The sequence below is a fragment of the Prinia subflava genome, chromosome 1, assembly GCF_021018805.1.
Source record: "Prinia subflava isolate CZ2003 ecotype Zambia chromosome 1, Cam_Psub_1.2, whole genome shotgun sequence".
NCBI classification, from domain to species: Eukaryota; Metazoa; Chordata; class Aves; order Passeriformes; family Cisticolidae; genus Prinia; species Prinia subflava.
The window spans coordinates 112938999-112965040 of NC_086247.1; the positions used below are offsets into that span (position 1 = coordinate 112938999).

A 26042-nucleotide genomic window follows, 5' to 3' on the forward strand; every position below is an offset into this window, starting at 1 on the left:
AACACTGTTAATATTAACACAGTTAATATTACTTGCAAGAAATGTGGGAATGCAAGGTAAATTATTAAACCTACCTGATGTAAAAATGAGCATATCATTGCATTCTTCACCCGTGCAGGAACACATGAACATCAATCCCCCATCGTCCTTCTTTTCTCTCATCAAACACTGCTCTGATTTATAGTCATCCAAAAAGTGACCATACAGTGTTTCCTGGGGGTCGTGGCATATTGTTTCTAATGTCACATTTTCATCGTTCTGTCTCCTAAAAATGAAAAGGAGAAAATTGAAATCAAAAAAGGAATATTTTATAAAGGGAGCAGACAGGATTGCGCCTGCCCAAAATTTGCCTCTTTTGAGAATATAAATGGCATTTAAAGAGCATTGTATGTTTTTCTCTGTCTTTCCTGAATGGGGTAAATTTGGCACCATCTGGGCTCCTCACATTTGTACAATGGCACAGCTATTCCTGTATCATATTACCGCTAAGCTCACAAGGGTGTCTCTGAAAATCTCACTTAGAGTTATTCAAGCTAGTGCTCAATGAACTGCTGTGAACTTCAGAACATACTTTTGGTTTTTGTGGTCACTGAGCAGACAGTAAAAATCTGTGGGAAATTACGATAAAAACTGAATTATTTCCCCAAAATCTGAGGAATTTCTAGTGAGTGAGTCTTTTCATTTTGCTTTTGAAGCCTACAATCAGCACAGTTTGTGAACTCAAGGATTTATATATAAAAAACCCCAAACCAATCAAAAAAACCCCACCAAAATAGCAATCATAAAAACCGATGCAAGTTCGAGCTGCCTCACAGTCAGTGAAATATTTACAGCAGATAATCTGGACCATATTCCTGTGTTTTGTCCTGGTCCACAGGTTTAATTTCATTGACAAAAGACTCAAAGGCAAAAAGCACTTTACAGTTGTCAACTTACTTGCCTTTTGGATAAACGGTCATGAAAAATCGAAAATGTATCTTAAACTGAACAACAGTTCCTTTTTATGGCAACTTTAGACACTGATGGCTTACTGAAGCAGCACAGAACAAATATGGAAAAGCACAATGGAATGATCCTGAACTGAAACACCTACTTCCAATTATGCTGGACATTTCAAGTCAATGGACACAACTAATCCCTCAGTTATGCCCCTTGTAAGTGGTCCTAATTATTTTACTAAATCAAAAGCAATGCTGCAAACACTCAGTTCTATTCCTTTAGTCCAGTTATTAACTCATTAAGAGCATTTCTGGCTTTCTCTGGTAGGACTAGATTCCCATTTATGGAAGGTCAAGGGAAGCCTCAATTTTCAGACTGGAACACAAACTTAAAGCAAATAAATCCTAGAAAAGTATTACAACTCATTATCATAAACTCTTGATTTCTTTGAACTTAGACATAGGCTATATAAAAAGTATCATGCCTACATCAAAGTCTCTACCCACACAGAGGTTTTTTCCCATTAAGAGGAAGTATTTTTAACTGTACATGGCAATAAACCTTTTGTGATATATCTACATAATCTAGTTGGCTTGAAACCTGAGAGAGAATTGTCTTTGCTCAGCAACTGTCACTCCAATCCTCTCCTGAGCCTCAAATCTGTTTCTACTCTTGAGTGCTGTGGGTGGATACAGCTTAATAGCTTGAACAAAACCATGCCTCTTTTCCAATAACAGCTAAGCTGGAACAGAACTGTTTTAGAAGAATAAAAAAGTCTCCAGAACATTTCATATTGGAATTGTTAACCTCAAGCAACTCTCCGTGTGCTGTGCAGAGATATGAGCTGGAAGCGTGACAGCAAAGCCTGGTGAGGTAGCAGGGACATTCTGAATGTCAGAGCAATCGAGGGAAGCACTAAGCAATGATGAATGAGGGTATGCTCCTGTCCTCACCTGTATGAAGAAATAACTTACCATATAGCAACACAGACTTCACTACTCTTCTCACAGATAGAAGTGATGTTGCAGTTGCTCTTGCACTGATGTTGGTTTGAGCAGGTTGTTACTTTAATATCACAAAATTTGCATAGGTTTGACATTTTCAGTCCACTTTCCTTATTTCTGTCTACAGGTGATGTAAATTCAGCTTAAGGGAAAAAAAAAAAGGAAACTCAATAATAGTAGATGATCAGATTGCATTATTGCTTATTATGAAGATAAGGTTTTTATCAGCAGCAAACATTTCCTCTTACCTTAAATTAGAAAATCTTTGATCTTTCACAGACACCAATTTCTTTACAACAAGGAAAGTGCCACGATGTCAAGACCAGGTTAATAAAAGTGAATTTGAAAAGTGAAATGAACTTCTATTGACTTTGGAGGGAGCGAAAGTTGCTCAGTAATTTGCAGAATCATGCATTTCCCAAGACCAGCTTGCACTGGAACAGCTCCTGTGCACTCACCCATTTGCATTACTCCCAGGCAGTGTATCTGTCCCCCTGTGTCACACTGCATCGTGGTCTGTGTGCCACAGCAACTGGGGGTTCTATAGCGAGAATGCACATTAGCTGTGTGACATCGTTATAACATGGATCAGGATGAGCTTTGCAGTTTTGTCTTTACTAACCTAAGACATAACCTAGGTGTCATCCCTAAGCTGATTCCTGCTCACACACAAAAACCACAGAGCTGGAACAGACTCTGAGCTTAAGACAGATGAAGGTCTGCCAGGGGTTGTGGGTTCCACCTGAGCTAGAAATGCAATGGGGTTATCTGTGCAGCTCATATGATATACTGCAGGAGTCTAACTGGGCTAACTGCAGGGGACCTGAACTCAAACTAACTTGCAATGACAGCCTGCCTTGTAGATGCCTGCTTTGCCCCAACAGCTACTTTTCTGCACCCAGAGGCTGAATCATTACATGCTTACTGGTTCCAACTCTTAGTACTCACCGTCTGCTTCAGTGTGGCACCAGTAAGGAAAGAGATTTTTTTTTTTTTTATGCCAGTGTTTGAACTTCAGGAAATGTACTTTTAGCTCAAAATCTATTTTGAAAAGGCAGTGTAACTACAAGGAACAGAAAATGCTGACAACAAACTTCTTTCTAAAGCTAAAACGAACATGCGACTATCTGAAACGGAGCAGACAATCAACAACGGTTTCAGTCTGACTCACTTTGCAATGTAATTGGAAAAGCAGGGTGAACCACTCTGAGGAGATACTGGGCTTCCATGCAGCACAGCCCTACTCTTGTAACCACCTGCATGTTAAAACTGTGTTCATATTGCTTTCTGTGGCCAAATGTTGCTAGTCAACCTGTAATAGGCAACCAGGGATTTATAATTTCCCCCTCTCTACTCAATTAGCTGAGAAATCAATTTTTTCCTCCTAAAACTTCACTTTTTACTACCATTAGACTATTTTATTACAGGAAATAAATATACATGATTTTTTTCCAGGAGGAAATAAAAGGGCCTCTTGCTAATATTTTCAATGGATTTCTGAACCATTGTGAGGGACTGAGAGAAAAGTCTTCTCTCTCCATCCAAATTACACATCTTTCTCATCACTAGCATGCTCTGGTACTGACCAGAAGGTTTTTGATCTAACAGCCACTATAATCAGTGGCAAAAGTTCCAATGGTTTTATGGTACAGAAGAAGATGCTACGCAGAGGGGATGGTTAGGATGAGCTCACTGGGTGTGGCAGCGTGCTCCCCCCTGCTTTTGGCTCAAGCAAGAGCCAACAGTGGTGGTTGGGAGGGCTGCACCTGGCCTAAAGCTGGATTCTGGGAAGACAGATAGCAACACAATAGCTGGGGGCCATAAAACTTACTCAGCAGCTGAGGGCTAGTTGAGCACAGGCCAACCAAAATACAGCTGGCATGCAAATACTACTATAAGTTAATCACTGTACTCCATGAACAGGGAACAGCCCAGGGTCTACTGAGCTCTCCTGCACAGCAGTGGGCTGCATGCCAGGATCTTCCCTTGAACAGGGATACCTCTTGAGGTTGCTCCTTGAGGCTGAGAGAATCCTTATGGCATCAAACACTCAGTAAGTGCAAGGGTAATAAGCATGCTGAAGATTTGAAATCTTAGCTAACTGAGATAAAGGATTGCTTGTGCACATATAATCCTTTAGACTTAAGTTCCTAGCCTGGAACTAGATCTGAATCCAGCCACACTTGGAAACCCCCGAGAAAGGGGTTTAGAATGTGAGGGGGTCCTTTCTGAACCCCATGACTCAACATGAAGGTGTCTCTGACTGTTTTGTCCCACCTTGTTCTCTATTCAGTAAATAACCAAGTGCAGGTTGACATCAAAGCTTGTTACAGCACTGTCACATTTACTATCAAACTTTGTTAAAACAAACATTGCTACTTTTCTCTTCCAAGGGAAGTGTGTCACCCCACTTGCAACACTGGGAGCACTCACATGGGTGGAGAATGCTGGCAGTATATTATGGGGTGGCAGAATTTTAAGCCCCAGGTAAACATTGCTTGTTCTTAATTGTGTGTTGCAACAGCCACGTAGAGGAATAAAGCCTCATTGAAGCGGGTGTGGTAGGAACTCAGAAGGTCCTGGATGTAGTGTTCTGTAAAATACATGTTAACATAATCCTCATTACAGCAAATTGTACATCTCTTCTGGATGGTGCCTCTTACCACACGCTGAAGAGAAACTAATTGCTGTCACAACCTATCTAGGTTGCAGTAATGATCGAAACAACCTGATAGTGAGGGACTGTCCCTCTACCCAGAAAAAAACAATCCATGGTTCTAAAAGCCTGGAACGAAAATAGTGACACATACTGAGGGAGAGGTGAAGTGACTCACCCAAATGTACACAGGAAACCTGCAGCAGGGTGCCAAGCATCTCACAACTGAGCATGGGGGAAAGCCATCTGCTGCTCAAAGTGCAAAGGCTTCAGCTGAATCCATGCTGCTTTCAGCTCTGAGCTCACATGGCAGCTGTGGCATGATTGGTGCCTCTGCCATACACATGACTCTGTTCCCTCCAGTGCCCACAGCACTGGAGCCAAGAGCCCCATGAAGGTGTGTCCTTAGGTACTTAGCGTTTCAAGCACATTGTATTTATTGAGAGAAAGGGTTTGGTTCCTATGCTATCCCTGGCTGTGCCAGGTTCTGCCAAGGCTCACCCACTGGAACAAATGGATGAAGATAAATGTGTTTGGCCCTCTTCCAAGGAGGGATATCCAAACCAAACAAAGCTGATTAAAAGAAAAAAAATATAAAATAATAAAAATAAAAAAGCCATCTGGAAAGCAGGAATCCCCTGTAAGGTCACAAACCTTAAGTTTCTAGGGTAGGCATTAGTTTAATCACTAGCAACAATAGCAAAAGGTTGGGCAGTTAGGACCAGGTAATTTCTGATCAGGTTTAATTACTGTCAAAAGCTAATGGGGTTTGGGGACTTACAGAATGGACTACACTTGTATTTTCTCCCTGAAATTCTTCTAACAGAGGCTGACAGATCAACGACTCTTTATTCATGCCTCTGGCAGCTCAAAGAACTGCCTAAACTGCCCAGGTGAACAAATTTTATTCCATGCTTCAACATTTGGTTTGAAGTGAGACTGCAGTTTACTTTCCCTGAGACTGTCATAATACTCTAGCAGGTGTTGGTGTGTTGTTTGTTATTACTTCTTGGCCTGGTCCACTGTGATAACCCATCTAGTTCCAAACTAAAGCCAAGTTTGACTTTTTCTATCTGATGCTGAAACCACATCCTGCAGATGGCCTGAGAGGAAATCTGGAGTTAGATAGGAACTCTGACATCACTCTTTGATCACAGCCTGCTACTAGGCTCTGAGGACTTAGAAATCCTGAAAAGACGGGTCTTTTTCCAAGTCATATGAACTCACACCTATCTCTAATCAACAAAGTCCTGCCCGGAGAATGACAAATTGGTGGGATTCTTCCCTAGGAAAGTGTATTCCCTCATTCCCTGAGGGAGTCGTAAGTAAGGAGTGGTTCAGGACCAGAAGACTGCTCCTCTTCTTGTAGTCACTTGGATGTTCATCTCTAAAAATATTTGACTATCCTGCTGCACATTTCATACCACATGAGCCAAGCCCTCAAGATTTTCTCCTGTTAAGACAACCAAAGTCACTCGAACACTGTGGACAAAAGCAACCTTTAATTTTGCATGAAAACAAAAAAGTGGATATAATGAAAAATTCAACAGAGAAATCACAGTTTTGCACAGGCAAATGAAGCCATATTAAAATGCATTCTGTCTCCTAAAATTTGAATTTGCCATCCACTGTCTAATGTTAGTTTTCTTATTTTGACTTCTTCAAGAAGCCTAATTCTAACTTTTCTTGTTTCTTTGTCCATGGAGAGGGCTCTAAATAAAAGTCTGTGGTTTCTTGCCTATGGAACTTTCAGCCAACCAGTTCAGCAGAGATCAGCTGCTGTGGTTAAAATGCATGGAACATGCAAGTCAACATGTGAGCTGGACATTATGGAAGAGACACTAGAGCAGTCACATTAGAAATGTCCATTGCATGGACCTGGTGGAGCCAGGCTTGCAGAACATCACTTCTCTTCTATGGTTCACATCTTTATTTATGATTTCTTGGGACATCATAAACAGGACACCTCACCCAAAACCTATTGACTTGCTTGAAGTTGTTTGCATCTGTTGTCTGTAGATATGTAACTTCTATTGAGGCCAAATGTTGTAGTTTACTTTTCTCTTATTTTTCATATCGTTACAGAATTCTCACAAGCTAACAACACTAAATAAAGTCCAAAGCAACATGCTGTCTTTTTGGAAATATCTACACTGGAAAACTTTTTCTGTCTGAGGATGCATTTCAGAAACAGCAGCCAATTTCTCTTACTCCTATCTTGTAAAATCCTGTCACAGCACTTCTATTCATCCAGTGTCTCTGGCACATGCATACTTATAAAATACCAGGCAGATCCCATCCCTCCCCAAAAAATGCTGTGAGAGGTGTTGGGATAGGAACTCAACTCAGCTGCTGTGAGATAATTCCACCTGACAGGAGAGATTTTAAGCTTTCACTCTACTACATCATGGAAATCTGCCAGGAGGACAATGCCTTTATCAGAGAGCCTTGAAGCAGATTGCCCTTGTTCTCCCAAAGTGCATAGCTCCATGGCATCATATATCCGTGTCTGGAAAGCACAGTAGCAGATACAAAGAGCATCCAAACTGTATTACCTTCTCATCCAACACAGAGACATCAAGTTTCACCGGGAGCTGTACTAAACACAGCATGACTTTGTTTTGACTCCTATCCCCAGCACATGACCTACAACCCCAGTGGAACTTTGACAGTTATGGAGACCCTGCCAGCTTCATTAAATTTGCATTACACATACTGATGAATTAATTGCAGGAGTGAGAGAGTCAAGGAAAATGTGTATGATCTGAACTTTGTTTTCAAGATCTGAATGTATATCCTGATGGCTATTCTTAATTATACTGATTATGTCTAGTGTGGTAATACAAGGAAGTGAAGATGGAAACATAATCAATCCTAAAGGAAAAAAAAACCAAAAACACAGAGTTACAAAATCACAAGACTAGCCAGACAGATCACAAGAATAAAAAAAGGGAAAAAACATTACCAAAACAAAACCAAACAAACAAAACCCCCCAAAAAACAAAAACAAAACAAAATCAAGAAAACCCCAACTGCTGGGTTCTCCCTTACTTGCCATTGCTGGCTGTGCTTTTAACAGTACTTTTTGAGATATGTTTTGAAGCTTTGGCCATGAGCAGGAGGGTTGGAATTATTGTCTAATAAAAAAAAAAAGAAAAAAAAAAAAAAGAAAAAAAAAAAGAAAAATGAAAATAAATCATTGGAATCCAGGAGGTGGATCTTCAAGAAAAATAGCTATATTGTATTACTCATCATAAAATCACAGGAGCTGGCAACACTGGAGATCACCTAAAACCTCCCATCATAACACCTTCAGGGTAACCCTACGAAATATGTGTTTTCAGCTTTTCAGTTGCAGCTGCCATTTCTAAGCTGAATGTCACCTGAGCTGAAATGGAGTGTCACTCTGGTGCATACTCCTATTTTTGCCATGTGAGTATGAGCTCACAATGTCACACCATCTTGGACACTGCTTTGGGTGCAGTCTTTTATCTCAACTATAAATTACCCCAGCAGGATTACCATGGGTACAGGACTCTTATGATTTTGTGACTGTTTCTATTAAGATTAACAACAATGATTATCAAGAGTGCTGAGACGGCCTCTGTAAAGCCAAGCATGTGCTATCTTTTATGTACAACTAAAATATGTCAGAGGGAAACAGGTTCCATGAATGTTTAACTATCCCTGTGGCAGGACTCCAGGAAACCACATTCCTATGGATTGTTTTGCAAAATCTCTCAGTCTCGATCTTTATCATACATAGTCACAGATCACTGACTACCACAGAGCACAACAGCTGCCTTAGTCAGTACTTAGAAGTTGTGCCTTTAAATGTACTGGTTGCACTTTTGCGAATTTCAGGGGCTCAGCAATGGTTAAAAGCCAAAATAACTTCCTGTTTCTACACAGTACTTTGTGAACTACTTGGAGGAGGTGCATGTCATGGCTTCTCCCTGACATGTCAAGGCTTTTGCCCGTCGTATGAAAGAAATGCAAGTCACACCTATCACATTTGGTGGGGCCTGTAGGCTTTTTTCAGATTTGTGTGACCTGCTCTTCAGCCAAGACTGAGAAGCCTACTAGGAAAGAAGAGAGCACACTAGCTAAGCCATGTTGACCAGCTGGACCTAGCCAGGGGTAATTTGGCCACTCCCAGATGAAGGAAGGTCAACGCAGAAGAAAAGAAAGCCAAAAAGCCACTGATGAACTGCACTGAATTTGGGAAAACACCTTTTCTCACTACCAGCAGGCAAGGTATAGGGGAAGGTACATGCAGAGGGAGAAACAAAAGGAAATGGAGCAGGAGTTGGAAAACTTCATTAAACTTGCCTCTGCAGTAGAAGTGCCTGGCTTTTAACAGCAGGTGGAACTGGCAAAACTTTGCTTTAGGGATTGCTGCAGGCACTGACACAGACACAGAATCAAATCTGGCAGGAGCTGGGGGAAGGGACGCAACCAGAGAAAATAGGAAAGGGAACAGCACACTAAGCTGGAGATCCTGAAGATGAAAATAATTTTTGTATTTAAAGCATTAAAATATCACTATTTTTACCCACTATTTCCAAAATGAGAGATCATTAGCAGTTTTAATCATGGGCTAGGTTCTTTTTCTGGTACAGGACTCGGCAGTGCCTCAAACATGCCTAAGAACAGAGCTCGCTGTTGTGACTCCTGACTGACAGCAGTGCAGCTGCGAGGAGACTCCAGTTCAGCACTTACAAGAGAAGTGTGAAAGCATTCTGAAAACATTATTGTGATGCCTCAGATAATGAGGATTTTTTACCTGCAGATCTTTAACTTGCAGCACATTTTCTGGCCACTATTTAGCACTCCATGGCTGGTGGAACAAAAGAATACAGTCTCTAAGCAAAGAGGCTGAAAAAAATCTAAATGATGGCTTCTCGTAGAGCACTTAAATGGACATCTCACAGTCTCATGACTTTAACACACAGCCTCCCCAACAAAGCTGGTGAAAAGCACACAGCACTGGAGAACCGTATGTGATGTAAAAACAAGTTCAATTTATTCAGTTATGACTACAGGATCTAGGTTTTTTCCTGCATAATGCATCGAGTTTAGAATTTACTGGAAGTTGTCTTTAGTGGTTAACCCCTCCTGGGACTTCAGATATACACTGGACATTGAACACAGCAATGCTCATCTAGTTCTCAAGATTAGCAAAAACAGCTTTCCTGCTTTGTTGGAATAAGCATGATTCGTGGTTCAGAACTGACATTTGCATGACTAACTCTGACCTGTGCACTAAGAAGCATATCCTGCATCCGAACCTCCTTTTGTATTCTCCTCTGCTTAGTGAAAGCTGCCATTACTTCACTTGAAACAGAGCTGAAGGAGTATAAACACTTCAGCTTTGTGCAAATATTTTTTTTCCAACTTATATGGTCTGAAAATAGACATCAGTCATTCAAGCATAATACAGTTATTTCCAGTGATATTTTTTCATGACAGATGAGTCTCTGTGGAAGACCCCCTAACATTTAGAACATACATATTTAGGAGCAGTTCTGACTCAGAAAAACACGAATATGCCTCTACTCTCTGCTACAGACGTTGCCAGTACAAACCCATGCAGTTGTACCTTCTGTGTAGCTTGAATGGAGTTTCTGAACCCATTGCATCTCTTCCTTCAGCCAGATAAGAAAGCTTGCTTATAGTAACCTGCTTCTCTCCACTCCTGTTACCTCAGTAGTCACATCACCTGCCTGCTTCAAAATGTGATAGAGCTCTTAATTCTTCATAATAGCAATGGGGAAGGTGAATCATTTGTCCTGATGGAGGCACATATTCCCTCCAAAAGCTTAATTTATATTTCTTCCCCTTATGTTTCTTACAATAGAAGTAATGAGTAACATCCATCTTAAAGAGCCATTAAACTCCCACTTTCCAACAGCAACATTCAGAAGTCCATCCAGTGTTGGTGGAACAGAACTTATTTGCTGAAAATGTTATGGCTAAGCTATTTCTACTAGCCATGAATTATTCCACAGAGACACATCCTGGCACTTCAGTTTATCTGCAAGGCTACTGAATGTGCTCAGTGTCACATGCAAACTGAAAAGCCCCTGAGATCGTAAAAGATATTGATCATGCTCTTAAGATAACAGTTCTGCTTATTGGCAAGCATCCCTTTCTTATTTACAAGCAGTCCTAAATGCCTGTCTTGGGATATCTGCTTAATGCAAAGGCAATCTTGTCTGCCCTTTTAGGTGCATCCTCACTGGATAGGCTACAGGTGGGAGGAAAGCAGAGAAGTTTTGAAGTCTATGTTTCAGGACAAGGGACTGCATCTTCTGCAAAACTTCTGAGCAGTAGAACACATTAGGATCCATGGTACAGGCAAAGAGGCAAATTTCAAAAGTTTTAGGAGCTTCCTACTGTACTGTATTGCCAAACCCTGCCATCCTTCCCATGGGGAATTGCAGCTGTGATGGACAGAGTTGGTGGGCACATTGGTGCAGTTCCTATTTTTCCCTTACGATGACAACAGTCATGCTGGCTCTTCACGGTGAAAGCAGAGCACCCTGCGCAGATGGAGCCCTGCCCTGAACTCCCACAGACCACTGCACACCAAAGACACACAGAAATCAAAAGTAGTAACATACTGCTTTGCCAAACACTCACACATGACACTCCTACAGGACTTCACTCTTATTTAGTATAAGGCCTCATCCTGCCTAACTTTCTGAATGGCTACAAGTAACAAAGTGCTGGCCTGGCACACACACACCATCACATGAGTGCTCTTAATTACATTGGTGGAGGTTTTAAAGTTTTCATGAGGATCATCAAGTCCTGTTAAATCTGGATCCTGTTAAGTTACCTCAGTACAGGTTGTATTAGAAACAAGCATACTCAGACTCAAAATTGAGACTTACCACAAATAAAGTTGTTGTGGCTTATTCAATTACTTTAAAATCAGCTGTAAGCTCAAGAGGTCTGAATTCCGTATGTGAAAAAAGCTTTTGTGTTACTTGATTATCTACCTGCAGCATTTTCAGCAGTAATAAGGAAGGCTGGATAGACAGCAGAAAATAATCTCTTCCAAATGCAAAATGGAAATTATTTAAAGACGTTTCTCTACACTGGCAGCATACAGAAACTCAGGTGGCAAAAAGCCAAATCTTTCTGCTGAAACTACAGTTAACTCTCACTAGTTAACCCTTGCTACAGCTAAACTATTGCCAAATGTATATCCTTGACTATATTCAAAAGAGCACACTAGGACTAAAATGCAGAGGAAACTGTGTAAATAATAACTAGAAGTTGCCATGGCTTGCCATGAGTTAATACAGGTGGGCAGATGTTTATTAAAACTGTTTATTCACTCAGGAGACTGGCAGGCACTTTCAAACCCTCTCTAATCTCAGAGACCTACCTCCAAGAAAGGTTATGAGACTATGTTACTTTGGGGGAAAAATTTTGCTTACTTTTTAAAGTAGTGAAAATGAAGCACAGACAAAGACTGTGACAAATCACACAAAACAGGAAATTCAAAGTTATGTCTGACTCCCACAGGTTCCCTTTGATGCAGCCAGGTCACTTGGTGAATCAGAAAAAGTGTCACTCCTGTATTTGCCATTTTATGCCTTTAATTCTCATTTTTATTTGCTTTACTAGTATGCCCACAAAACTATTGACGCACTTTCCCGACAGGTTTAGAAGTCAGAAAGCCATACCCCACCTTCCCCTTTGAAAGGCTCCTGCCACACAAAGCTTTACGGACCCCTCACCAGATCCCTCCTTTGGGGATGCCCCTGCAAAGGTTCGCTCACACACACATCTCTTCTGACATCTTATTTTTAATGTTGTTTCCTGATGCAAAGAAACAACACATTTTGAGAAAAATTGTCTGCCTCATGGAGAAATCCTCAGACCATTGTCAGAAAAACGTCATATTTGTTTCTAATGCATTGTGAACACAACAGATCCCCCCTTTCCCCTTTTTTCCCTTTCCCTCTAGTGAGGCCATAGAGGAATATCCACGCAAAGAACTTTGCAGAAAACCTCAGTCATGCTCCCCTGCTCGTTCTGAGTTCACATCCCTCGCTGTGCTTTCTCCTCCCTCCCAGAGGAATCAGACCACACCTTACCACACCTCCCGCCCCTCCCAGGGCCAGCCTGAGCCAGAAGAGCTCTCCAGTCTAGACTTCTATCTGACAACACAAACACAATGAAGAATGTGGTATGAGGAGCGGCAACCCGCAGCTGGGGTAAGGTTAAACTGCATGTTTCAGCTGCAGCCATGCTGCTGAGGGCAGAGGAAAGTCTCTGTGGACCCATGGCTGGAGCTACTTCTGGGGAAAGGTCAGGCTGCCCAACAGGCCAGGGACAAGGGGACCTGCCCTCTGCTGCTGCCTCCAATCCAGTCTGCTTTCAAACGCTACTTGCCCTGAGACAGGAGGTGTGACAGCTCTTCCAGGAGGAAAAAGGGGCTCTGCAGTTAGTCTTTTCTGCCAGGAATCAGCACTGCAAGGGCAGATGGGATTTGCTTAGGACTCATCAGCATGGGTTATGATGCTTCGGGGAGGTCTCCAAGGATTGATGTTTCTTTCCAGTCATATCTACAGAAGCACCTCAGGTCTCATAGTTGTTTAAATCCACTGCAAAAGTATATTGGAGGTTATTTTGTTTTTGAAGTATTGAAAAAGGACTTTTGGTGTCTCAAGTTAACATTTACAGACATTACATAACATTTCTCAGACATCTGAGAAGACAGGTATTACTCTCTGTGACTTTCTTCAGCAGTACAGAGACCTATCAGATGCCTCCTCTTAACAGGATGCTGGAAGAGTCAGAATAGTCTTGTTTTTAGAATACAACTTTTTCAAGAGGAAGGACATTAAAGGGGCAGAGAGTATGTGAATATGTGTGAAACACACATAGCCTCTGTCTGACATGAAACATTTGATTTTGCTGCAGTTCTGCAATCTGAACACAAAAAATAAAATTCAAACCAGTTTGAACCCAATTTGCTTTGTTTCAGGGGAAAACTGTGATGAATATTTACCTGAAACTGCCAGTAGTCTGGGAAAACATTCTGTAAACCCAGAGAAAAGTTTTACCTTTTGTTCTGAAGCTTCTGCTGAACTGCAACTTGTGTCTCTGATTTCAAAGATCCTGATTCTGACTACAATTCCTTTCTCTAAACTGCAATCAAGTTCCTGTGGACCAATGAACAAAACTTTAGTCAAACAAAGCCAAACCCAAATAATAGATTTGGGATTTGAAAAAAAAAGTAAATCAAAAGCAATCTTAAAATATAGCACAGTAATTGGAATGGGCTGCATCTGTTCAAATATCAGTTTAAGCATCACATTTACAAGTAGGAAATACTTCAGAATTATGAAGCACAAGGGGCAGAAATAGCATGAGTAAGGCATAAAAAGATTTTATGTCCAACGGCATGGTTTGGAGCACATAAATCGCAGGCCTGCCATTCATTGTTTTATTTTCATTAGGCAGAGATATTTGATCAGAAGTTTCTCTCTCTTTTTCCACGCACAGCTCCCTAGTGAGCCCCGGCACTGGCCCTTCACAAGTGCACCTTTTGTGTCAGTGTGTTGGAGCCGTGGGTTAGTGGGTGCTTTGAGCCCCCAGCCAGAACCTACACTCTTTAGGCATGATCCCAGCAACCCATACAGCCAGGATCGGGGCTGGCAGAGCAAACTGGCTTCGGCCACAGCTCCTAAGGCCATCCCAAACAAGGATGAGGTCTGCACGGCAAGAGTCTCTATCTGTACAGAAGGAAAATGTGTGTGTGTGCCCACCGCTCGCTGCTGAACCAAACCAGAATTTCCGTGCTATTTTGTAACACTCCAGTAAGTGTGGGGAGAAGCTGCATGCACACACAGACTCACGGCTGCCCAATCAAAATAAGCATTTAAACGGATTAACCAGACAACTGTTCTTTCAAACCTGCCTTCGTTACACAGCTACATAAATCAGAGGGATTTATAAATATTTGTTTTTCCAGATAAAAGGAGGATATTAGTGGGATTTTTTAAAGTGCGTTCACTGACACTATCTGTTCCTCCCAGCCATTAACAAACAAGGAAACAAAACAAAAACAAGGATGTTATGTGTGCAAAAATCGGAGTAACAATTTTAGACTTGGGGATTTTGGTTTAAATGTGATATAAAAAGACAACATACTAATGTAAGCAGCATGAAAGGCCTGAATTTATTTAGGTTTTTGAAGGCCTCTGAACTCAAGGAATATTTGAGAGGTCTGGAATTTAAGTTAAGGCACATCCCATGACTAGAGGATGCTATTATGGTACTAGTTTACAATATAATCTACTGATTACGGTAGGACAGAATTCTATGCAATTTCTTTCTATAGACCTAAATATAATCCATCCTTCCTAGTCTATTTGAAAAACTGTTTCCAAGTGAGAAGACTCATTTAACAAGTCCACATTCTTAACACACACACAGAGGCTCCTCTGTCAGCTACTGATGGGCAAACATGTTTATGCGGAAGCTCTGTTCAGAGCTCCTTTTTACTGTGAGAAGCCATTTTCCTTCAGGAAAATGGTGTTTATGAACCATTCTGTCCCCACACAGCAAGTTTTGAATGACAGCTTCAGGAAAACAGTATTAAAAAGAAATTACTCTCTTTCATAATCCATCAGCTCAGCTAAAATAGTAAATCAGAGGAAAGTTAGACACAAATGTAATCCCCTAGGAGTAGAATCACTTTGAATAGAGTTGAAGAAAAATACACATCCTTCTCAAATTCAGTAGCTTGGATGGTTATATTTGTCTCTGTCAAGTTACATGCAAAGAAGCAGAATGACAGAATTCAATACCCTGGGGATATGCTATCTTGATAGATGCATCTAACTGCCACAACTATTAATGGGAATTATACCCTGAGTATTGAGAAAAGGGCATATGCATAAAACTACACACTTCTAATGATATTCAACCTCAGGAATACTTTCTTTTTTTTCAGACTTCTGTTGCAAAGATCCTACTGCTGTGGCACACTATTAGTGAGTTATCAGATTTCTTGGTAAAGAAGTATCTCTCTCAACAAAGCAGCATCTCCTTTGTCTGCCAAAGGTAAATTTGCTAACATATCCCCCGGGTATTAGCTGTTCCTTTTCATGCATTTGCAAATTACTCCCTCCGGTTACCTTTGAGACTGTGAATCACTAGCTGGCAATACCACCCTGCTGAAATAAGGGCACGAATGATCAGCTCCTTCATTTCTACATGAGGTTGAATTTTACTGGGCTTAAAGGAAAATAAAAGCTGTGAGTAAAACCTGCCCATTCTGAAATAAATAGGTGTTTCACCCTAAATACCTCTCTTGAATACTTCACTGAAAGGTCCTTATCTTTGCCATTATTTCTAAATCACATGCAAAGAGAATCATAAAACTGAGTATTTTAAGGACACCTGCATGCATGACAGCATGGTCCACCCACATTAAAAAAAATTAACCGTGGACACTACAAGACCTGCATGTAGGAATGCAACACTTCTCATTCCATACAACAACACATTACTCACTGCTTGCAGCCCCCAGCCGGGCTTGCATTACAATGTAAGGGGACGACACTCCCGCATTAGATGTTGCTCAGCAGGAAGGGACTTGCCAGTCTAAAATGTTTAGTCTACCTGCCTGAAGATGTGTGACGGACTGCAGGCTTTTACACTTCATCTACGATGAGGCAGAATATGATTTTAAATTTGAAATGTACACATCAAGTTGGATTTCCGGGGTTTTCCCCTCCTAGTAGCTTTATGTAATAGTTGTTACTCTAAATCCATTCCAATCCTCCAGCTATCTCTTCAGTCATTCTTAAGACCATAACCTTTCACCAGGACTCCAAGACAGCATATACATTTGCAAGCTTGTTTAAAAGAAATATTGCAAAGAAAAGACTTAAGCCTCTACAAAACAATTCTTTCTATTGAAGAGAAAGCAGGGAAGAGGTAAGAAGGAATCACAAGAGCAAGTGTATCACAAGCAGCAGCTCAGAACCTACCACTGCCTCTCTATTTTCATCTGAATACCTCAAACGTCATCCAATTACTGCAACCATTTCTTTTTCTAACAACTGAGAATTGTGAAAAGCAAAATATGATGACACTTGGTAAATATTTAAATGGTGCAGTTCATTTCTGACACAACATTATGTTCCTCTGCTACTACATAATGTTCCTGCCACTCCAGGACAGATGTTTATTGTCAAATATAAGAGTTAAATTTAATAGGATAAGACCTTCAGCAGACGCTGTGATTTCTGAGTGTTGCTATGTTAGATTATACTCATTGATGTTTAATATTTTAGTCATCAAATGTTTCTGGATATTGGTCATCGTCATCCCTCATCTGGAAGGCACTTGCTCAACTGTAGAAATCAGTAAGAGTCTGCAGGATGTCTAAGGGCTTCTATGAAATGCCTTGATCTTTTTAATCAAATGCCAAGTGGATTAAAAATTACATCATGAAAATAACTATTTCAACAACTGTCATTGAGGGGGCTGTGCATAACACGGTCATAGCAGCCCAGCCACTCAGCATCCCTTTAAACACCACGAGCCAGTTGCATGCTTTGTTATGGTTTCTGGCAAAATTGTTCAGTGACATGGGCAGCTCATTCTCTAAAGCTGTCACTTTGGCATTTCTCACAAATACTGCACTCATGTAGAACACAGTTTGTTTTTAAAAGTGTTCTCATAAGGCAAAACAATTCCAAGCTTTCCCAACATAGTAATAGCTTAGACTATACCAGAGGAAAGTGTTCCATAGCAATAGAGACATTTTTTGAATTCCTTGGATGTAAAATTTTATAACTCATACATATTTGAAATATCTCTGCACAACATTAGTTACCAGAGTAGTTTAACTGTTTTGTTACTTGTGGAGATGCTAATCTTAATTCTGAGAGGGATGTGAATGATACCAGCCTGGTGTTGGAAACCTGCTGCATTACAGATTCAAAGATTGCCAGGGCTCTATGACTTTGTGGTTGGTATTCCCAGTCTGGCCTTCTGAAAGTGAAGCCATTCCACTCAGCTAGTTTTGCAAAGCCCTAACTTACCTGGGTACGTGTTTAACAAGCCAAACTTTGTCTTAATTCAGAGATTCACATTGGAAAGTCCATCCCTTGGCTGTACTCTAATAATGAAGGTATCCTGTTTGCTAAAAATGCACATCTTGTATCTGGGGTGGTCTCATTCACCTACAGCTTCCATTTGTCAGAATGGATGCTTTTTCACCTTTCAGAATATCCTCCCCCACGGAATCTAAAATAGCAAGTTAGCACAGCTTAAAACCTTATTTTCCACCAACTAACTGAGGCAAACTTCTACATGCACTCTGCTATCTACAGCTAAGCATTCTGGCAGAGCAGATTTAGCTAGGCTGCACTACCTTAACTGTGCCTTCAGGCACATTATCCCAGTTAGTGGTGTTTATGTTATGTACGGTATCTTAACAAGGCATGGCAAAGTGCCTGCATATCTGACCAATCTGACCAACCATAGCTCATATCCAGCCAGAGAGCAGCAGCTGTAGGTACCATTCCTAATTATTTAGCTCTTCCTATGCCCAAAACCACAGCAGTCCATTATGCTGAAAAAGCAGGAAATTACTAACATTAAACTCTCACCTGAAGATGCAAAAAAGACAGCATGGTTCCCTAAACAAACAGTACCTCCTCCTTCCTTACCCACTGCAGGCTCAGGACAATAGAGGAGAAACTGATGCCCTGGTAAAAGCAAACCATATCTCATTTTCAAAAGCACAGTGGAAACTCAAATCAAAGCCTGCCTTTTAAAGGGAAAAGTGATGATTGTATGGGTAGTCTAAGTACTCATGCTAAGCAACAGCTTGGAAAAGCAGGTGTCAGTGCTTTCTATTTCTAGGTATGTGGTTGTGATAGTGGTAAATGCACCTTGTCATTAGCTTTCAAGGGTAAGGTACTTCAAATAATTAGTGGTTTGCTTCTAGCATTTGCTACCCACCTTCCCCCATGAGAAGGCCAGTGAGTTTCTGCCTTCAAGTCACCAGCCAGTACATGCCTGACAATCATACTATAAGCCACCAGAAAAGAAAAAGCCTCATTTGGGAATGTGCAAATTGGCTGAACCATGAATGATATATATATGGACAACTGAGGGAGAAGTTAGGCCTTCATTTGTCAAACAGAAACAAGTTACCAATGCTTCCATATGCCTCACCAGGCTCCTCGCACACAGACTCTTAACCTGAGAAAAATAGGGGAGAAAAAAGTGCTAATTTATTATTGAACTTGACAGGGTGTTTGAGACTGTTGAGAATTTCGGGATGCTCTAAAGACTTTAATCCAGAATTTTTCTAAAGAAAGAACAGAAGTTATAACTCTGTTTGAACCTCAGCTTCCCAATCACAATAGACAAGTGTTAAAGCAACCTCTGTTCATTTCCCATAACTTCTAGAATTGTCTCCAGAAGCTGTAAATAACACATCATTACATTATTTTTTGCTACATGTTAAGGAACACAAGTTGAAACTGTGGAAATACTAATATATTGTACTCGTACTGAAGTTCAATAGTGGCATCAAAAATACAATGCATGAAATCATGGGAAGTTGGAAATCTGTGTGTGAGTCTCCAAAGACTAAGAGGCTTCTCATTTCCTCGTTCAGTGCTTTAACCATAGGCCAAGATGCAAAAGTTGTTCTTGGTTGTAAGTCACCAATAAATTTTGCCTCCTTCTCTCAAGTAAAATAAGGAGCCTCTAATCCCTTCCAGTCTGTATAAGAAGAACTTTTATGCCTAATACAGATACTTAGAAATCATTTTAGGGTCAAGTGCATATTTTTTTAAATAACTCAACAGGATATGCCTGATTCTTCATTCTAAACCCTAGTTTCTGAATATTGGCGATTTAGCTGGAATCACATTTTTATTTTCCTTCATAAACATTAAAATCAGGGGACATATATGTACAAGAATCCCTAGGCTGCTCCTGCACTAATAAATATTCATACCAGTGTGGCCTCAGGGAAAAGCGAGAACAGCAAAGCCCCCAGCCAGCCAGAAACCTTAAGGCAAAGGTATAAAATGTGAGAAGTAAGGAGTGCATGAGCAAGAAGCTGATGGAGAAAGAAAAAAAAAAAAAAAAAAAAAAAAAAGGAAACACATTTTGGTTGTATTTTCTTTTCCAGAATAGTTTACCAGTCTCTTCCTGCTGAATGTCTTCCTGTATCTACTATCCAGAGCAAAGAGACAGCAGATATAGCTTTAGTTACAACCAGACAGTGTGGTATTCCTGTTTACATGCAAACTCGGGTTATGATGGCTCTGAAAGCCTCATGGTCTTGCACTGTACTTACCAGATGAGAATACTACAAATGCAATAAAAGGATCAGCTTCCCAGATTTTTGACTTAAGGCATTCTCTTGTGGTAAAGTTGGGTGAGGAAATGGAAGAACAGACTGTGTGGAAGAAGGGAAATTCAATGGCCCAGAAGCATGTATTGCTGACCTAGTTACTTTGTGAAGGCTTAAATAAAGAAGCTTACAGAGTCATGACTATTACATGGTCCCCTCTGATCTTTTCATGAGGATGAGAAATGGTTGTTTTCAGTTTAGAAAGGAAAAAAGATTCTGTATGTGAAGTGTGTCTTTGTTGTACTGTGAACTCCCTGGAGAGATTATCAGTCACCCTGCAGGGGCTGGAATAATGAATGAATCCATCAGGGAACAGGCTTTCTTCTCCTGTGACATGCTTTGGAGGACCACCCACACACATGTCAACCCTTTTTCTGCAAAGTGCTGCCTCTAAAGCCTTCCCTTGTCTCAGCCAGCAAGGATCCTTCATCCTAGAGCCTTTCATTGATGGAGTTTAGATGCTCTCAGGCTGAGGAGTGACATGACCATGGGTCTCCCACTTTCAGGGCAAAAGCTCTAACCACTGTAGGAAAAGGAGGCAAGGCAACCGTGAAAATTGGTAATAGGAGCTGTGGCGAGGTAGAAGGTACACAGCAGGGCAGCTGGCCTGCTGCCACAGCACAGTCACTGCAGAATCACAGATCTCCTTGTATGCCAGAGACAAATGAGAAGGGTAATTGCTGCATGCTGGTGGGCAGAACAGGTCAAAGGGAATAAAAGATCAACCACCACCTGCAAATGACAGCTCTTCTCCATCGGCTCCTGACTGCACATCGACAAATGTGCTCAAAATTTTTCAAAATCTCACTAAATGCTTCCCATTAGTGAAACACACAAAGATTTACTCCTTACTTCCTGCATCCTTTCTGTAAGTTTCTCAAGAAGAATGGAACACTGAAATCACTACCCAGTCACGTTAAAGGAAAGCTTAAGATAGCTACAGAGCTGAGAGCGGTGCATCCCAAGTGGAGCCTGAATTTGCACAGCGGATATTGATTGCATAAAGAAGGAATATTTTAAGAGACTAGATAGGGGGAGGAAAAGAGCTGGAAAAGGAAAAAAATGTAGTTACATCTATCCTATTTCCCAAGCATACTCTTCAGTGGCCAGAAGTTATTCATGTACACTGTCGGCTGCAGTAGTTGAAGGTATGCTGAATCCTGATGTAACTATGACTTCACATTTGCTCCAGCCACAGAGCTCCCAAAGCATATGGAAGTTGGTCAGGACAGCCTGGTAATGCTGTCCTCCAATCAGGAGTGCAGCCAAAATGTAAGAAATTTAATCTTTCTTTGAGCAGTAAGACCTTTCTTAAATTGTTGCCGAAGCTGTGCTATCCAAACCATTGATGTACTGCAACTTTATAACAAGTTTTCAGCAGTATCTAAGTTGCTAATTAGGCTCAGGGATCAGACTAGATCAGTATCTCAAGATACACAACAATCCTGGATAGCTGCTTCTGCTTTCTTCTCTGAAAATAACCAGAAGAGATAACCCATTACTAATCACCTGTGGTCTGCTTCAAAGTTCGGCCCCTTGTACAGCAACATTAAAGATGTACTTATATTAGTTAGTGAGATGGAATCTACAAAATTGCCACATTATCATCCAAAAGCCCCAGGCACCATCAAACCATGCCAACAGGTGATGTATAGGCATGATGAACTCAATCCCATTCTGGGCTGCAGAATCCACAGGAGCATTAAAACTGGAGGGAGATGGCTCACCTGCATCTCACATCTAAAATATTTAGATCCAGGAAAATTACAGGTCAACACTTGATAAATCTAACTGAACCCCTTTTTCTTTCTATGTCAATAAACTGAGTACCAGCTCACTTATGATCCTTCCGGGTAAAATGTTAAACAAAATTAAAAGCCACATCCAATTCTGAGGAGGCATTTGTCCTTTAGTCCTCATTTCCCATTCTCCACTTTTCCTCCTTAATTAACTACATCAGCACTAGAAGCTTATCAGTGATGAGGGAGCTTCAGTTTTCATGTATCTTAGGAAATGCATGCAAGTGTTTTCAAAGGAAAGGTCTGATGTTGATGAGAAGTCACCCTTCTTAGATTTTTTTCTGGGGGAGGGGACTACCTATCCCACATCAATTCATCTGTATCCTCCCAAATTCCCCTACCATGACTCTTCCTGGGCAAAAATCCCTAATGATACCTTACAAAAAGTTTGGAAGTATTCTCTTTCCCCTGACTGCCTGAAATCTCCCATTCTTAATGTTCTGAGGACTTCAAAAAAATGCAGTCAAATTACTCTTTAGCTCCAAGAAAGAGAACCAGATCACTCTGGCTCCTGCAAGACTGATACCACAAAAGTCCCCTCGAGGGAATTACAGCCTCATAACATACAGTTGCCTATTATTTATTCTGTGGCCAGATTCTGCCAGCTGGTATAAATCAGGGCAGGTTCCTTGCCTTCGACAGAGGAAGCTGATTTATGCCAGCTGACAGTCTGGCTGCACGCGTTCCCCTTGCACAATGCCAGTTTTTAAAGAGACCTGTTAAAGCGCCCCAGGCACGTAAGAACCGCGCTCGGGTCTGTACTCGGAAAATGTTGCTCCGAGGAATAGAACTGTGAGACCTTCCCGCTGCTCTCTGGGTGTACTGTACAAATCCACTTGCTTTTCTGACAGAAGGCAGTCTCTAAACCCTGACAGAGCCACCACGACCTTGCGAACAAATACGCATTTTCTAATGTCCTCTGTGTAGACCAGGTTTTTTTTAATGGAGCTTTAATGCTGCATTAAATGAAGCCCACAGGAATACCAATGCAATGTTTTAGAGGAACTGATCAGCTGCACAGAGGGCAGAATTGATCTTTCAGAACCTGTGTTACTGGTAACTATAAACACAGTACAAAGAATGTGATGTGACTTTTAAATCACTGGCTTTGAACGTACAGCTTTGGCTGCTTGATAAATCTTTCTTTTTTACCTTAAAACCTCAGGTGTCTACTTACAGAACAGGGAAACAGCTCATTTGAGGGTGTGGGTTGAAGTGCTTGGGTACAAACAGAAGATAGTAGGGAACAGAAGACAGCTTTCTAATACCTCTGGTTTCAGATTGCCATTGGAAAGGCACAGTGTTAATCCCAGGTGTCACTGCAGGGATTTAACTGCTGGGTCATTAGCTGAAGGATGCTTTAAATGTAAGGAAGCAGACTCCTCTATCTGTTCCTGAAATCTATTAATTTCAATCCAATTTTTGCCAAAACACTACTCTGGGTGAGCAGAGAACTAGAATCCTGGAATCAGACTGACAGGGCTGCTAACAATCAAAATTGTGGTTCCTTTGTATGACAGAAATTTCTGAATACAGCTTGTTATCATCATATGAAACAAAGAGTAGAAGACACGAGCCATTCAGAGCACTGCCATTCCCACCCAACAAGGAGCAAACCAACACATAGCTTCAGGTTAATCTTAAAAACACTCTCAGGGGAATGTTCTTCCTGCCCCACAAAATGCTTCAACATTTCATACATTTTCATATTCACAACAGAATGAAACCAAAATTCCACTGTTGACTGTGGAAGAAGTAAAAAAAAAAAAAAAAAAAAAGGAAGTATTTCCTGACGAAAGTTTAATGGAAACTGGTACATTTCCACAAATTGTTTCAGTTTTGACAAATCAGCATTTTCCCATGAAAAACAGTGTCAAAAACTCTCAACCAGCTCAATTCTAACCAGATTAACTCAGGGATGAATGCCAGCAGGAAGTTCTTGCTAAATACCACTTGTTTGAGCAAAGGAAAACCACTTCTTCCCAAGATGATCTTCCCAGAGGTGAAAAGGCTTTAAAACCCATATGAAAAAGAAGAACAGGTAGTTCCAGCTGTAACAACTACAATGGCATTCACAGCAAGAGAAAGAGCAAGGAAATGGCATATTTAAAAAAATATGCATGAACATGGACAAATCAGCAACTAGTATTTCCCCTGACATTGCTAATGTTATCATTTCTTAAAATCTAGAACAGTTGCTAAAGCTTTGCAGCAATGCAAACAAGCTGACATTAGTCTATACGAACTGCTGGGCAGAGCCCTTAATACATGCTTCAATTTCAATTCTGCTTAAATCCCTAGAACCTAATGGACACATACAAATGATGAGCATGCTGTTGCCGGGAAAAAGGAGAATTAAGCAATTCCTGGAGAGATTTGTTAGTTCTAACTACTCCCCTGGATGAGATTCCATCAGTGTATGGTGTTTGAAGCAATTTGATGTCTTTACATATCTTGCCCTAAATATCTGTACACAACTAAAACAGTGTTCTCTCAGGCAGCAGGATATAAAATGTTGTACTCAACAAATGCCAGTGCTGCTGCTCTGTTGCTATGCCAGAGAGCAGACATAATACAAAAAACAACTGTTGAAGACTTAGCTGGGTCACTGAGAACCCAATTCTGCAAATGGTTAGTGTCAACCCATTGCTTACGGCAGCATTTGCCCTGCCCCAGTGTGCACGCCCACTCCTTGCTGTAAAAGCAATCTATCCATTGTAGTAATTGCTGCTTCTTAATACACCTGCCAGTGAAATTAAACTTCAAAAGGACTTTGGCTGTCAAAGCCAAGACATGCTCTTTCTGATTTATTTTAGTCTATTTTAACCTTCCAGAATAAGAGTTCATAGAAAAGCGCAAGTATTTTTCCATCACCATTTATTTTATTCTTGAAACCATTTTATAAGAGTTTAAAAAACACTTCCCATTATCCTGTAAGAAAAAAAAGAAACAAAAAACCCTCTAACACCAACAAAATTTAAGACTAAAGACCTTTTAAGCAACACAAATCTCAGCACTAACTCTCTTAGACTAGGATTCAGCCAACTTTCTTTTTTTGTATCAGGACTGGCTCTCCACTACTTCATGCTGGGAACCCCTTGTACTCTCCAATATCTTTACAGACTGGTTGATACCTCAGTCAGTTTTATGGAGTTTGCAATGCTCTGGGAATACAAACTATCTAATGTCCCTGGGATGTGCCCACCTGGGTATTTCCTCTGAGTCAAAAGGCTCCTCTGTGGCAAAGGAATGATGCTGTTGTCCCCTATCTCTCACAGGGCACCCCTTCATTCCTCTACTTGCCAGGTGCCAGAAGGGCTATGGGAACCATGGGCAAATCAGGACTGCAGCAGTCCCTCCTGCCAATCCCAGGAGCACAGAGGTGGCTGGAAGCCCTGCCTTTCACCGCGCCCCCAGTGCTGGACTGCAGCCATGCCAGCCACTGTGGAGATGGCACGGACACTTCCCATCAGAATCTGTCACTGCACTAGTGAGCCTGTTTCATACCTAGATGATACAAATGCACCCTGCTATGCAAGATCCAAGAGTAACAGGCTGGGGCCAGCCAGTTGGTTTTGCTCATTTTGGCAGTACTGAAAGTAAGGCACAGCTCCTCTGAGGTCACAGAAGCGGCAGTGAATGCTAGCAAAGTGCATACAGCACATATATACACTATTGAGAAAAGAGTTCCTATGCCACAAATGCAAAAAAAAAAATTAAAATATCACTTTCAAAATATCTTGCAGAGGAAATATAAGCATCGGAAACTCCAATAACTGGTGCTACAGTGATACTGTGCTCTTTTTTTTCCTCCCCTCAAAAGAGCAAATGCTTTCTAAAAGCCTTTGTAAAAAACAAACTTCAAAAACCCCCACAAACCAGACCACGAGGAATTTTCCTTCTGGTAAGAGCCTGACACCATATTTCCTCCTATGTTCAGAGTTAACCTTGTCACAAAGATAACTTTTATCAGGCACCATTATAGGATGCTGCAGCTTTGAAACTGTAACGATTCATCCCAGAAAGAAGTATTTCATTTTGAAGCAATGCTGTTTGCCTAAATATAGGTCATGTAATAGTAAACGTTTATAAAATATGAGTGAAAAAATACTATGAATATGACAATCTCTGAATTACTCCATTGGCCTTTTCTTTGAAATTACTTTTGAAACTGTTTCAGGAAACCTGCTATAACTCTGTGTAACTCTACTAGTGCTAATGGAACT

General features: G+C 40.9%; 1 protein-coding gene and 1 long non-coding RNA gene across 3 annotated transcripts in view; one reads left to right on the plus strand and one right to left on the minus strand.

The window, feature by feature from the left end:
* TGFBR2 (transforming growth factor beta receptor 2) overlaps positions 1 to 26042 on the minus strand; it is a 60701-nt gene that overhangs the window by 31050 nt on the left and 3609 nt on the right. Inside the window, exons 3-4 of the mRNA XM_063408712.1 lie at positions 1914 to 2085; positions 75 to 265 (exon numbers count right to left, since the gene is read on the minus strand). Of these exons, the coding sequence (XP_063264782.1) occupies positions 75 to 265; positions 1914 to 2085 (363 nt within the window). The remainder of the gene's footprint in view (positions 1 to 74; positions 266 to 1913; positions 2086 to 26042) is intronic.
* Positions 11969 to 26042, plus strand: part of LOC134556320 (uncharacterized) — a 34109-nt gene continuing 20035 nt past the window's right edge. For both annotated transcript variants that reach the window (XR_010081648.1, XR_010081646.1), the window contains exons 1-2: positions 11969 to 12833; positions 15581 to 15690. This is a non-coding gene — a long non-coding RNA (uncharacterized LOC134556320). The remainder of the gene's footprint in view (positions 12834 to 15580; positions 15691 to 26042) is intronic.